General features: G+C 37.8%; 8 protein-coding genes across 8 annotated transcripts; 5 read left to right on the top strand and 3 right to left on the bottom strand. All coding sequences in view use genetic code 12, as the record gives it.

Moving 5' to 3' along the window:
• Positions 1-22: 22 nt before the first annotated feature.
• On the bottom strand, positions 23-595 carry KGF56_000146 (uncharacterized protein; the record flags this gene model as incomplete). Its single annotated transcript, XM_049322585.1, has 1 exon — positions 23-595. One exon carries the CDS (start codon positions 593-595, stop codon positions 23-25), a length of 573 nt encoding a protein of 190 aa, XP_049182803.1.
• Positions 596-791: 196 nt separating this feature from the next.
• Positions 792-1430, bottom strand: KGF56_000145 (putative ADP-ribose 1''-phosphate phosphatase; the record flags this gene model as incomplete). The annotated part of the gene is made up of 1 exon (XM_049322574.1): positions 792-1430. The coding sequence occupies one exon, from the start codon at positions 1428-1430 to the stop codon at positions 792-794; it is 639 nt and encodes a 212-aa protein (XP_049182802.1).
• A 2534-nt stretch (positions 1431-3964) lies between these two features.
• On the top strand, positions 3965-4813 carry POR1 (porin; the record flags this gene model as incomplete). The annotated part of the gene is made up of 1 exon (XM_049322563.1): positions 3965-4813. One exon carries the CDS (start codon positions 3965-3967, stop codon positions 4811-4813), a length of 849 nt encoding a protein of 282 aa, XP_049182801.1.
• A 357-nt stretch (positions 4814-5170) lies between these two features.
• On the top strand, positions 5171-6418 carry KGF56_000143 (uncharacterized protein; the record flags this gene model as incomplete). The annotated part of the gene is made up of 1 exon (XM_049322552.1): positions 5171-6418. The coding sequence occupies one exon, from the start codon at positions 5171-5173 to the stop codon at positions 6416-6418; it is 1248 nt and encodes a 415-aa protein (XP_049182800.1).
• A 710-nt stretch (positions 6419-7128) lies between these two features.
• Positions 7129-7833, bottom strand: MAD2 (spindle checkpoint protein; the record flags this gene model as incomplete). The annotated part of the gene is made up of 1 exon (XM_049322541.1): positions 7129-7833. One exon carries the CDS (start codon positions 7831-7833, stop codon positions 7129-7131), a length of 705 nt encoding a protein of 234 aa, XP_049182799.1.
• Positions 7834-7998: 165 nt separating this feature from the next.
• BET4 (Rab geranylgeranyltransferase) lies at positions 7999-9182 on the top strand (the record flags this gene model as incomplete). The annotated part of the gene is made up of 2 exons (XM_049322530.1): positions 7999-8001; positions 8142-9182. 2 exons carry the CDS (start codon positions 7999-8001, stop codon positions 9180-9182), a joined length of 1044 nt encoding a protein of 347 aa, XP_049182798.1.
• Positions 9183-10788: 1606 nt separating this feature from the next.
• MFALPHA (mating pheromone alpha) lies at positions 10789-11424 on the top strand (the record flags this gene model as incomplete). The annotated part of the gene is made up of 1 exon (XM_049322519.1): positions 10789-11424. One exon carries the CDS (start codon positions 10789-10791, stop codon positions 11422-11424), a length of 636 nt encoding a protein of 211 aa, XP_049182797.1.
• Positions 11425-12053: 629 nt separating this feature from the next.
• Positions 12054-14225, top strand: KGF56_000139 (RNA-binding RNA processing protein; the record flags this gene model as incomplete). Its single annotated transcript, XM_049322507.1, has 1 exon — positions 12054-14225. One exon carries the CDS (start codon positions 12054-12056, stop codon positions 14223-14225), a length of 2172 nt encoding a protein of 723 aa, XP_049182796.1.
• Between the last annotated feature and the right edge of the window lie 37 nt (positions 14226-14262).

Below are 14262 nucleotides of genomic sequence, written 5' to 3'. Positions count from 1 at the left end.
ATAACCTTGTTTCTATAAATTGTTATTTCTCACACAGCAACGGATTCTTTCCCTGTAGATACTCAGCATTTACCAATTCTGTGTCGTTATACTTTACAGTAAACAAATCATTCTCATTTGCTTGAAACAAGTATTTAAAAATAAAACGAACATTATCAACTATACCATAATTATACTCATGAGTAATCCAGGCGATGTCTTTCCAATCCAAAATGCCCTCGTCGTTGTAGATTATTGGGGTATTATAATTCTCGTACTGTTCAATTGTTATGTCGGCTGTAAATAAGTATAATCCTTCGGTAATTGGCATATGTGTTTTGTTCTCATTTGTATCTTTAAAAACTCGTGGTTTATCCTTAGTGACGTGGATCTCCCACGTTAGAATTCCTCTACTTTTAAAATTCGGTAAATCGAGTCCCGTTTCTTCTATTGCTTCTCTTCTCATTGATTCCATTGACGTTTCATTAGGCTCAATCTTGCCGCCTATTCCGTTCCATTTACCCATCCAAGGAGCCTTTTCACGATTAAGTAGTAGGACTTTGTTATTTTCCTTGCATCGTACAAATCCCAATGTATACGAGACTGCAATAGTCATGATTTTCGAACGAGCCGTGGGGTTATATATTCTTATACCGGCTTTGCGCTTGGGGGGAATAAGGATGGTGAGATGAGGTGAGATGTGCATTTTTTGTGCTAATTCCACGAGATAAGAAAATTTCATTGAATCGAGCGCGCGGAAAAACGTTTTTCCTTGCAAAGCACTCTCTTTGGCTCTTAGCATGGGTTGGTTTTCAAAGTTGAACACATTTAAACAATTCTTCTAATTCCATGATTGTGCCAGACTTCATCTCGATATTCCTACCGTATTCACTAATAACGTCTCTTTCCAATTCACTCAAATCGGATTGATTTCTAAACATCTTGTAGTCCTTGTTGAAAAAAAATAAAATCATTATAGATTTTTTCAACTGGTTTAATCTCAAATTTGATAGGTTCAAATTATATAGAAAGATGGCCAATATCATAATTTTTGTTGAATCGTATTCGTTCAATTTCCCATATCCTGTGCCCAAACCGGGTATTATTAGATTATCTACTTTGCGAGTTTTATCTTTTTTCAAATGCGTTACCAAACTCCATATTGCTTCAAAGATATGGCTATGATCGATTTTTTCTGGTATTACCATTGTTGGAATTTGGATCATTTCAACCAAGTTCAAATTCTTATATGCCAATGTATCTTTATAGTTGTAAGTTCCCGAGACAGATAGTTCTAACAAATCTAGCTTGTATATATGGTTGGGTATAAGATATCCGTGAAATTGATTCAATTGCCGATTTTGAATGATATTTTCGAGATACTTGTAGTCGGTGACTTTTGTACCTAGTAGTAGCCCCAATAGGAGATGCTTATCGAACCCGCCTCCCATATACGACAATGCGTTTGTTGGCGTTACTACGGATGTTTGTCCATTTCCAATTTGATGATGCTTGATGAAATTTTCAATCGTTGTTGAATGGAATTCAAAATTGCATGCTTGAATGAGGGTGAGGTTATACTGGTTTAATAGCTTTAAACAGGTTTGGTAGTGCCTTTCCCAACACTTGACTATTAGAGGATTGGAGTCTATGAATATGAGTCTCATAGCTGTAGCAGGATAATAAAGCTAAAAGGTTACAGCTTGCTATGAACCACTGGAAAATGGTAATGTCGCAAAATGTGCGACAAAAACCCTTTTTCTCACTAGACACTATCGAGTGGAGTGAGATGGTGGTGGCACCTAGTCTACTATCGAGCAGAGCGAGATGGTGTCGATAGTGCCTATAGTGTCTCTAGTCAGCGCTGCTCTACTATCGAGCAGAGCGAGATGGTGTCGATAGTGCCTATAGTGTCGCTGGTCAGTGGTGCTCCACTATCTCGCTATACTCGAAAGTGTCGCTCGATAGTGTCGATAGTGTCGGTGGCAGCTAGTGTCGGTGGCAGCTAGTCTCGATGGCAGCTCGTGTCGTTGTAGTCAGTGTGCTCCACTTTCTCGCTCTGCTCGATTGTGTTGCTCGATAGTGTTGCTCGATAGTGTCGCTCAATGGGACTTTTTCTACAATAGGGATTAAAGAATCATAGTAAACCTATTATTAATATAATAAAAACTATAGAATTGAAGTTAGAAAAAGCAAAGAGGTATTACCAAATATACAAGTTTGCCTAGGGAATAAAGACCTCCTTATATACTCACAAATAACAGAGTAAACTATTGCAAATCCTGTATCAACTGGCCTATCTAACACATGGATTTGATACAATTGTATTTGCCCAAAATTGTTATAGATAATAATAATAATTTTCCGACACTATCGAGCGACACTATCGAGCAAAGCGAGATAGTGGAGCACACTGACTACATACGACACTATCGAGCCAGATAGTGGAGCACACTGACTACATACGACACTATCGAGCCAGATAGTGGAGCACACTGACTACATACGACACTATCGAGCCAGATAGTGGAGCACACTGACTACATACGACACTATCGAGCCAGATAGTGGAGCACACTGACTACATACGACACTATCGAGCCAGATAGTGGAGCACACTGACTACATACGACACTATCGAGCCAGATAGTGGAGCAACATTTAGTACCTTGTTACAACCACGAGAGTCAATACTAGCTTATTAATTGTCTATGATGTTAAGTACTTACTGTAGCTTCGAAACTATTGAGCCGAGATAGTGGAGCACACTGACTAATTATACATAATTATTTTCCGACACTATCGAGCGACGCTATCTCGCTTTGCTCGATAGTGGAGCATATTGACTACTTACTACACTATCTCGCATTACTCGATTAGTAACGCTTCTCGCTTACTATTAAATTAACAACTACAACAAATCATACATACAAACTCAACTACAGTATATAGTAATTGGTCAAAATGCTCCACTATCGAGCAAAGAGAGATGGTGTCGCTTCTCGCAATACTCGATAGTAGCGTAAGTGGTCAATATGCTCGATAGTGTCATAATTAGTTAAAATGCTCCACTATCGAGCAAAGAGATTTGGTATCGTAACGAGTCAAAATGCTCCACTATCGACCAAAGAGATTTGGTATCGTAACGAGTCAAAATGCTCCACTATCTCGCTTTGCTCGATAGTGTCGCTCGATAGTCGCTTCTGAATATCCCCGGAAATTCACCACAGATTAGGGGCATACTTTGTAAATCATACCACTCGTATAATACGGTAGCACAATTATATTCTACGAGAATGGAAATGCACGCGGCTTTTATAAGAAAACGTACACGACGATCCACCCCACGTTTTCATAAAAGATCTAAGAAATTGAGATTTATGACCAGAGATTTAATAAAGTGAACTATAATGGATTATACTATAATGGAGTATACTATACTAGAGTATACTATATTAGATTACACCATAATAAAGTATACCTTAGTGGAGTATACCTTCACTAACAACGGCATTTACACAATATTTATACTCTAAACATCACCACTGCATTTTGCAATGGTGATTACCCAACATAAAAAGTCGGCAAAAAAAGAAAATGTCGCACCAAATTTTGGTGTTGGGGAATGAATGAAAATTTCTCAACAGAACCTTAGCATTAAAAATACAAGATAAACAAGATGGAAAAGCACGCCACGTAAAAAACTACTCCATTATGATACACATGGAGCCATACCACGTCACGTTTAATAAAACTTCTTTCTCCAATTAAACACGATTCTTTCTCCAATTAAACACGATTCTTTTTTTCCCACTTTTAGTCCGTTTTTTTTTTCTACTCTTTGTTTTTCCACCAATTATTCCTCTTTATATCGCTCACCCTTTTTCTCAATTTTCACTTGCCACCTATTTTCTTTTTCCATCAACTTAAACCAGAGAAATCTATTCTTATACAATTACAATTGATACAAGAAAACTAGGGAAAAATGGCTCCAGCTGCATATTCAGATTTAACCAAGGCTTCCAATGATTTGCTAAACAAGGATTTTTACCATTTATCAGCTGCTGCTGTTGATGTCAAAACAGTTGCTCCTAATGGTGTAACCTTTACTGTCAAGGGTAAAACTACCAAAGACGACAAAATCGCTGCTTCCGTTGATGCCAAACACGTTGACAAAGCTACCGGTTTAACCTTGACTCAAGGTTGGAACAATGCCAACCTCCTTTCCACCAAGATTGAATTGGCCGAGTTGTTGACACCAGGTTTGAAAGGTGAGTTGGATACTTCGATTGTCCCCAATGGTGCTAGAAATGCAAAATTGAACTTTTTTTACCAACAATCAGCCGTTAACGCTAGATTGTTCTTTGACTTGTTAAAGGGCCCAATCGCTACTGCAGATTTGGTTGTTGCTCACGATGGTTTCACCGCTGGTGCAGAATTGGGCTACGATATTTCGAGCGCTAAAGTAAACAAATACTCTGTCGGTGTTGGTTACTCAAACTTGACCTACAACTTGGCTGCTACCGCTACTTCAAACTTGTCTGTTTTCTCTGCTGCTTATTACCACAGAGTTTCCCCATTGGTTGAAGTTGGTGCAAAAACTACTTGGGACTCTGTTAAATCCTCAAACGTTAATGTTGAATTTGCAACTAGATACGCTTTGGACGGCTCAGCTTTTATCAAGGCAAAGATTGCTGATTCAGGCTTAACTGCATTGAGTTACACTCAAGAATTGAGACCTGGTGTTAAGTTAGGTTTGGGTGCTTCCTTTGACGCATTGAAATTAGCAGAACCAGTCCACAAATTGGGATTCTCCTTGTCATTTGTGGCATAAAGGAAAACGAAAACGAAAACGAAAACGAAAACGAAAACGAAAAAGAACACTATCTCGCTCACCTTGTAGCTTATTACAACACTATCTCGCTCTGCTCGATAGTGTTCTTCCAAGACCCCTTTAGATACTTACATCCTTAAACTTTTTTATAGTTAGAGTTGTTGTAGTTATTAGAAGAAGTAGACAAAACATTTTCAATACAAAAGAGAAAGAGAAAGAGAAGAGGAAAAAAATAAATAGTCAACTATAAGAACAAGTATTCTAACTCTTCTTTCTTCTTAAGGTTAGGGGTTAGGCTAGGCTAGGATAGGTCAGGATAGGATAGGATAGGATAAAATCTCTCTAGGTTTTTAAGGTATGTCGAAGGAGAGTTCGCCGAGTCATAATGATAGTGGGGGCTCTTCCTCTCTCACGCCGACTCAGAATAATCACCATATCCCGTCAATAACGCAAATTTCTAGACCATTTTTCACTAGTCGGGAACTCTCATATCTTCATAATCAAACTATACCAACTTCGTTGAAACTACAGTATGGGTCAACAAAGACCCAGGTTTTCCAGTTTCTAAGTCAAGCTGTTAAAATCTTAAAGTTCCCTATTAGAGTGCTTGCTACAACCATGAACTATTATCAGCGGTTTTACTTATTTAACAAATTCGATGTTAATGGTGTTTCACTAGCCAATTCGCTGCTGCCGAACCAGTTTGATGGCGATCCTTATACTATTGCAATAACCTGCTTGTTTTTAGCTAGCAAGATTGAAGATTGTGTCAAAAAATTGAAAGAAATACAACAAGTGTGTAATAAGTTGAGGGACATTGATGAAACAAAACTGATTGGCTCGGGTGGAGGAATCCAATATATCGATTATCAACGGAAATATATCCTAAGCACCGAGTTCAAACTATTACAGATTATCAAATTTGATTTCAATTATGGCAATAATCCAAGTTTCAGAATCAACGTTGATGATATAATCATCCAATTTTGTAAGCAAATGGATATCAATTATAAAATTTCTATATTGAGTTGGCTCGTGAATTGCGATATTATTCAAACACCTTTGAGTTTGGTGGTTCCTCCTCATTGTATAGCATTGGCTATCATTATAATAAGCTTGAATCTAAATCCAAAAGAAATGAGTTTATCTCATAAGGCTATGGCAAATCTTGATAAGGAGGAGGAAACACTCAAAGTCAAGAAAATCTTAGATTCTATTGATTGTAGTGATTTCAACTGTCCCGAAGTCCTTGTTAACGAAGCCATCATTTATATTTTGGACTATTACACTCACCAATATGCCAACAGTACCTTGAGTAAATATCTACCAGAGACTGATTCAAAAACAGGTAAAAACCAAACATTCAAGATTATGGATCTAAAACAAAGATTCAACGATGTGGAACTATTAAATGAAGCAAGCTGTACTACGGAGTTGAATACAAGTGACGAGTATTTTGAAAACTGGGACTACAATATCGCATTGAAGGGGTCTGCTAGATTCATGTTGGGACACAAAAGAAGACGGTTTAATACTGAGCGAAAACAACTTCGACAACAACAACAACAACAGCAGCAGCAGCAGCAGCGGCAACAAAAAGCATAGACCATATATTTTAACAGCAGCAACAGCGGCAACAAAAAGCATAGACCATATATTTTAACAGCAGCAACAGCGGCAACAAAAAGCATAGACCATATATTTTAACAGCAGCAACAGCGGCAACAAAAAGCATAGACCATATATTTTAACAGCAGCAACAGCGGCAACAAAAAGCATAGACCATATATTTTAACAGCAGCAACAGCGGCAACAAAAAGCATAGACCATTGTATTTTAACAGCAGCAGCATAGACCATATATTGTTTCAACAGCAGCAACGGCAATAGTGGAGCAAAGCATAGTAGCAACACTGACCGACACTATCGAGCAGAGCGAGATAGTAGAGCAACAGACTAGTTAGTGTTGCTCGATAGTGGAGCACAATGACTACACCGACACTAGGGAACGAAGCAAGATAGTAGAGCAACAGGCTAGTTAGTGTTGCTCGATAGTGTTGCTGCTCGATGCAACACCATCTGTACATAATGTACAACATATAACATATAACATATTGTAGATAGCTCCTCCCATTTATTCCTCTTATATGCTGTTGCACAGCATATAAGCTTAGCTCCTCCTCTATACTGCTGTGCTCCATTATCGAGCAGAGCGAGACGGAGCACACTGACTAGCTTGTTACAACACTATCTCGCTTTGCTCGATAGTGTTGATAGTGTCGATAGTGTCGATAGTGTTGTAGACCGTCTCCCGTTTTATCCAAATTTATAGCTAACTGAAGTATTCACTTTATGTTTGTCGGTGCTGAAACTTGCAAAATCAATTTGATCCACATTATCGCCTTCTAGAGTCCTGCCATCTCCATTTGTATCACACCATTGTATCGGAATACTAGTTTTGGGATCGGTGTATACCAAGACATTGAAAGTATAGTCGTCGTCTTTCAATACAGGCAAGTAACTTACAGATGACGTGATTTGACGAATAATCGCCCTGATTTCCTTTTGTATTTCCTCTTTACTCTTGCTCTGCTCCTGCCTTTCCTCTTTACTCTTGCTCTGCTTTTGTATTTCCTCTTTACTCTTGCTCTGCCCTGTTGATACTACATACTGTTCCACTAGCTCGCTTCGCTCCCTCGTGTCTTGGTCATCCATCTTTGCTTCTATATTAAATTCCCATCTTTCGATATTTTCACCAGAATTTTTGGATAAGATAACAACAATAAGTTTAGTAATCTTACGGCCGTATATCCATTTCTTCAATTGTTGCATTATGTTCAGTATGTAGTTCTTCACATCCTCATCGTTATTAACAAGCATTGGTAAATCATATTTTCGCACAGTTATGAAATCTTCAACAGGGTATATTCCTCGCTGGAATAGGATACTATTTATTGCGAATTCAAAGTAGTCTGCTACTATTTTGGAAGAGCCTTTGAGCGCTAGCTTCGATGTCGACATAGCTCTAGTAGTAGCAGCAGCAGCAGCACCCAGTAACACCCAGTAACACCCAACAGAAGCAGTAACAGTAACAGTGAAATATTTCAGTTTATAACGCGCGCTCTAAATTTTTCACTGTTACTTACCCGTTTAGGGTTATACAATTACTATTCTTTATATTGAGCAATGGTATGTTTTGGAAGGGGATTAGGGGGGGATTAATAGGGATTGGGAGGGGACTAGGAGGGGATTACATCTAGTACTAACGCTTCTTACAGCAACACGAGGTTAAAAGAGTTCATTTATCCAAAAATCAGCTTTTACAAAAGTATGAAAAAGATTTACCAAAGATTGCCCATTATAAAGAGTTAACCTCTTATTTATTCAATAAAAGAGATTCACAGACTTATGACGAGGAAACGTTCAAGTTGACTACTCGGTTGTTGCAATTGAACCCGGAATTCTATACTATGTGGAACTTTAGGCGTGAAATAATCGACAAGGTATACGCGCCACATCTGGAAATATACATTGAGATATTAAACGATGAGTTGAACTTGATTCTTTCATTATTGAAAAAGTTTCCTAAAGTATACTGGATATGGAATCATCGAAGATGGTGTTTGTTTAAACTCGTTGAGTTGAAATCAGTTGATTGGGAGTTTGAGTTCAAAACAGTAGGGAAGATGTTGGAATTGGATCAACGTAATTTCCACGGTTGGCAATACCGACGGTTTGTAGTTGAAAACCTCGAAATTCAAAAAACCGGAAACGATAAAGAATTGGAGATATTGAATTTGAATTTGAAGGAATTCGAGTATACCACTAGCAAGATTCAACATGATTTTCTGAATTTTTCAGCATGGCATAATAGAACTAAATTAATACCAATAATATACAATTTGGTCAAACAGCTAGGAAAAAGGCTGTATGATGGCGGTGTTGATAATGACAAAATTAAACTATTTGAAAGCCCATTATCGATACTTTATAATGATTTGGAGATTCTCAAAACGGGAATATACATGTGTCCTGAAGATAATTCAGTATGGCTATACTTTTGTTGGCTACTCTCGGATAAATTCTTTGTACTGGCATTTGATTCAATAAAGGATTACATTGAAGTTCTCAATAACCAATTAGAACTCATTAAGGAAGTAAACGAGTTAGAGAAAGAAGACACGGGGAACGAAAATGTAGGATGTTTGAGAAGTTTGGTATATGTCCATGCATTAATCAATAAAGCTCAAAATGAGGATATCTTGGAAAACAAAGAGGTGGTTACCAATTTGAAAAAATTGATTGAATTGGATTCGTTAAGGAAACATCGCTACGAAGACCAACTACTGGGTAAAGTGCTTATTATTTGAAGTCATTGAGTGGAAGGGAGAACAAAAGTAGCCTTTTCTTTTTTACTACCAGTAGGTGTATATCAATAAGCTATGTTTTATATTGACGAGGAAAGCAGGGTAATAGTATTTAGAGCTTGAATAATGAAATACTAATTGACCAACGACAAACAGATTTTTTTAATAAAAAAGGATTCGATGTGGATCTGTTTCACGATCAAGGGGTAAAAAGGGGAAGAAGGAGGGGGAGGGGAAGAGTTAAAAAGAAGTTTCCACTGGTTTTGAAATCAGTACTTAACATTCCTTAAGAAGTAGCCAGAGAAACCAACAATGAGGAAGCATGGATCAACGTGACATTTCTGGAACACTTGTGGCTTGGGAAGTACATGGTTTTGCAGAGGAAACTTGTTTCTTAAAGCCGGTTCCCTTTCAATTCAATACCTTACTATCACTATGCATTAGTTGCGCTAATCATCTTTGACACCTCAAAAATAAAACTATTTAATCAATTTTGGCACTACCGGCCATTTAATCAAACCCGCCACTTTTCAAGATTTCTCAAGATCCAGATACTAAAAGTATGCCAAAAAATTATACTCATATTACAAGATGATTTGAAGAGAGATATAAATAAAGAAAGAGAAAAGTTTTTAAAGTTTTGGCTCAGTCTGTAGCAGCTAGGACACTATCTCGCTCTACTCGATAGTGGAGCACACTGACTAGTTTCGACACTGTCTCGCTCTACTCGATAGTGGAGCACACTGACTAGTTTCGACACTGTCTCGCTCTACTCGATAGTGGAGCACACTGACTAGTTTCGACACTGTCTCGCTCTACTCGATAGTGGAGCACACTGACTAGTTTCGACACTGTCTCGCTCTACTCGATAGTGGAGCACACTGACTAGTTTCGACACTGTCTCGCTCTACTCGATAGCTCGATAGTGTCGCAGTCTCTACTTACCTACCAAGTCAATTTCTTTTTGTATTAACCAAACTCTATTGCATTATGTTTGGAATATTGAAGATTTGTGCCCCCTTCACTTAAACAGATATTACCTTTTTAGTCTTTCAAAGGCCTTCTACCCTCCCCCTTCGTGTTAAAATTTGTTTTTAAGCGTAAGCGCTAAAGTTTTAGTTCAAGCTTTAGATTTTTTTCGCAGCCAAAAAAAAAGTTGGATTTCTTTTTTAATGCAAACATTTCCCATCAATATCGATCCAGGGCAAATAAAGAAACACTTTTAAAGGTGCATAAAGAAGCTTTGAAACATCTTGTTTTATTACCAAGACCGTTAGCAAGTTAGTGGGTCCTTTTCTTTTTCTCTTTTTTCCCCCCTGGAAATGTTCAGCTTTAATGATACAGAATAAGAGTTGATCCAACTATAGCCCGATTTGGATACTAAAGGAATAATTCAAATCTTTCAAGGAGCATTTGGTCCTTGTATTATTAAGAAACAAGGGAGAAATGTATGCAACCAATACCATCCAAGAGAGACAGAGATGAGAATTGAAAGGAATTTAAACATATAAATATTACAACAATTTACCTTGTGTTCGATAATATATTGATTCTTTAACCAACTATTAAACTCAAAGATAATAGCTTGTACACAGTTTTATAATAAAAGATGAGATTTTCAACAGCAGTACTTACTGCTATTGCTTTCACTTTGGTTGCATCTGCTCCACTTGATTCCGCCGCTGTTGCTGCCACCACTACACTTGCGCTTCCAGCCACAGTTGCTGAACTGACTGATAAACCAATTGCTCAAGCTGTGGATGTTGAACAACCAGAAGAAAATGAAGAAAGAGGAAAAGAAGACTTGACTGAAAAACCAACTCAAGAAGAGATTGAGGTTTATTTGGAAACCGAGGAAGAAGAGGAGGGGGGGCACGAGAAGAGAGAAGCCGAAGCCAAACCACACTGGACAAAGTACCAGAAGTACCAACCATTGAAAAGAGAGGCAGAAGCAGAAGCAGAAGCCGAAGCTAAACCACACTGGACAAAGTACCAAAAGTACCAACCATTGAAAAGAGAGGCAGAAGCAGATGCCGAAGCAGAGGCGGAAGCTAAACCACATTGGACAAAATATCAAAAGTACCAACCATTGAAAAGAGAGGCAGATGCCGAAGCAGAAGCCGAAGCTAAACCACACTGGACAAAGTACCAGAAGTACCAACCATTGAAAAGAGAGGCAGAAGCAGAAGCAGAAGCCGAAGCTAAACCACACTGGACAAAGTACCAAAAGTACCAACCACTTTAATCAAGGTATTCTCAATATTAAAGGTTTTTTTTTATTTCTCTTTTTCATTTCAATTTCAAGTTCGTTGCGGTTATGGCAATTCCATTGCACTCGACTTGATTCTTACGGTTACTTTTTCACAGATATAAGAATACATATATTGTATAGATAAAAAAGCTTATCTTGGCTCCAACACAGCAGTTCCTTATTTCTATGTAGAATCTACTCCTTTCTAACATGACAATCTTATCTTCTCTCTACTACTCAGAAACTTGCAAGCTTTCCCTCTTCTCTCTACTACTCAGAAACTTGCAAGCTTTCCCTCTTCTCTCTACTACTCAGAAACTTGCAAGCTTTCCCTCTTCTCTCTACTACTCAGAAACTTGCAAGCTTTCCCTCTTCTCTCTACTACTCAGAAACTTGCAAGCTTTCCCTCTTCTCTCTACTACTCAGAAACTTGCAAGCTTTCCATCAGAGCTTGTTTTATTATTTGCAATATGGCAATGGAACAATAAACTGCATATAAGTCAGTTACATAGTGAAAAATTAAATTTATCCGCATTTGCAATATTTGCGATGAGCATCGCATCGCATACTTTCTTTCCAGTAGATACAAGTTTTTAACGTTAATTAAGCTTTGAGCATACAAAATGGGTAAAGCAAAAGTAAGAGGGAGAAGAGCCCAAAAAGCTGAGAAAGCTGAGAAAGTTGAGAAAGTTGAGAAAGCTGAGAAAGCTGAGAAAGCTGAGAAAACAGAGAAAACAGAGAAAACAGAGAAAACAGAGTCGACAAGCGAATCAGATACACTACCTAGTAATATTCCCAATACGTTTTTTGGACTTGTTGACTCCAGCGAAATTGAGTATTTCAAACAAGCCGAGTCTATCTTAAATGTGAATGTATTTGCAAGTGATGAAGAGAGAAATGGGTTCATAAGCTCTGTACTTGAAGAAGCGCAGGGAAAAGAGTTGAAGTTAGTGACTAATCAAATATGCTCGAAATTAACGGAGAGGTTGATTTTGTTTGCCAATATGTCTCAATTGAGAGCGATATTTGAAAGTTTTAAAAGTCACTTTGTATCCCTTGCATTTCACAAGTATTCATCACATGTTTTAGAGACTTTGTTGGTGAGATCAGCTGCGTTGATCGAGAAGGAGCTTCTACAACCGGAACAAGTAGCAAAATACGAAGAGGAAGAAGGAGTCGTAATTGAGGACCATCAAAATAGCAAGACCATTGAAGAGCTATTTATCAGTATGGTTGATGAATTCAAGCCCTATTTAAAAACAATGATTGATCACAACTATGCCTCACACGTATTGCGACTTTTGCTATTGATTCTCGCAGGAAGAGAGCTTCCTTCAACAACCACATCAAATTCGACATTAAGGTCCAAAAAATCCAAAATTGCCAGGAAAATGATTGAAATTAAAGATAATGAAGATTTCAATAGATCTTTTCAGACACCACCATCATTTAAGAATGAATTACGTGATTATATTGAGATTGTAATCAAGGGTATAAGTGCAACAAGCGCACGACAATTAAGTATAGGGAAAGTATCATCACCAGTAATACAGCTCATAATTCAGGTTGAAGGGCTTGTGGATCGTGAACGGACAATGTGGCACCTCGTTTTTGCCAAGCAGTCCGAGGGGAAAGTATCAGAAGAGGAGTCATTTGTTGAATACTTACTCTCCGACCCCGTTGGATCTCACTTTTTAGAAACAATAATCAAGAACGATGGTGCGAGACCACAATACATAGAAAGATTATACAAATTATACATGAAGGATAGAGTGTTGAAATTAGCCAAAAGAGCCACTACAGGAGTATACATAATACAAGCATTACTATTCAAATTGAAACCAGTTGAAGTTGAATTTATTTTGGATATTATTATTCCAGAGCTAGCAAATTTGATATCTATTGCTGATGACAATAACCAAAATTTGGGACTAGCACAGAGAGTAATTGACGCATCAATACTACGAGGCAATTACAAACGTGACGAGATTATTGAACAGTTATTTCTAAAGTTTGCGCCAAATTATGATTGGTCAAACTCTGAATCAACAAGCACATCTACTACTGAGTTTATTGAAAACGTATTGCGATTGACTGGATCAACTTTGGGCAATACAAGAGATGATTGGCCAACGGCGGAAGAGAGGAGACGTGCATTGTTTTTAGAAAAATTAATGGAGTTGGATTATAGATTTGTCATTTGTACATGGTTGAATCTTATTGCTTTGCCAGTTGAAAGATTTGCTCAAATGTGTTTCCATGGTGTCTTTTCACACGTAGTAGAAAGCTCTTTGGTGGTGATGGAAAAGGATGAGCCGAAACACATACAAGTACTCCGCAAAAGATTGTTAAACATTTTCCAAGGACAAATCGTTGCATTAGCTTGTAATTCTTACGGGTCACATATAGTTGATAAATTATGGGATTTTACAGTATTATTGCCCATGTACAAGGACAGGATTGCCGTGGAGTTAATGAGTGATTCATCGAAAGTCAAAGATAGTAAATACGGTAAGCTAGTTTGGAAAAACTGGGGGATGGAGCTATTTGCAAGGAAGAAATTTGATTGGAAACAGTTAATTAAAGAGCAAGAGGAGACGTTTTTGGGGACCGATGAAAATAATGAAAGAGTTAAAAAGCCAATTGAGTTGAAAATGGAACAATTAGCTCAAGAGAAAAGGAAACAATTGGAAAGAGCTGAACAAGCACAAAATGGGTATACTAAGCGTAAGCTTGAGGAATTGACCAGTAAAGATGAAAAGAAACAGAAATTGAGAGGCCGTAGACGTCAATAATGATAACAGAAAAGAAAGAAAAAACAGCTACAAAAGT

The sequence above is a fragment of the Candida oxycetoniae genome, assembly GCF_023343755.2.
Source record: "Candida oxycetoniae strain CBS 10844 chromosome Unknown scaffold43, whole genome shotgun sequence".
NCBI classification, from domain to species: Eukaryota; Fungi; Ascomycota; class Pichiomycetes; order Serinales; family Debaryomycetaceae; genus Lodderomyces; species Lodderomyces oxycetoniae.
Note: the sequence above shows the minus strand (reverse complement) of the source record. Positions and strands in the feature narration are given on the sequence as shown.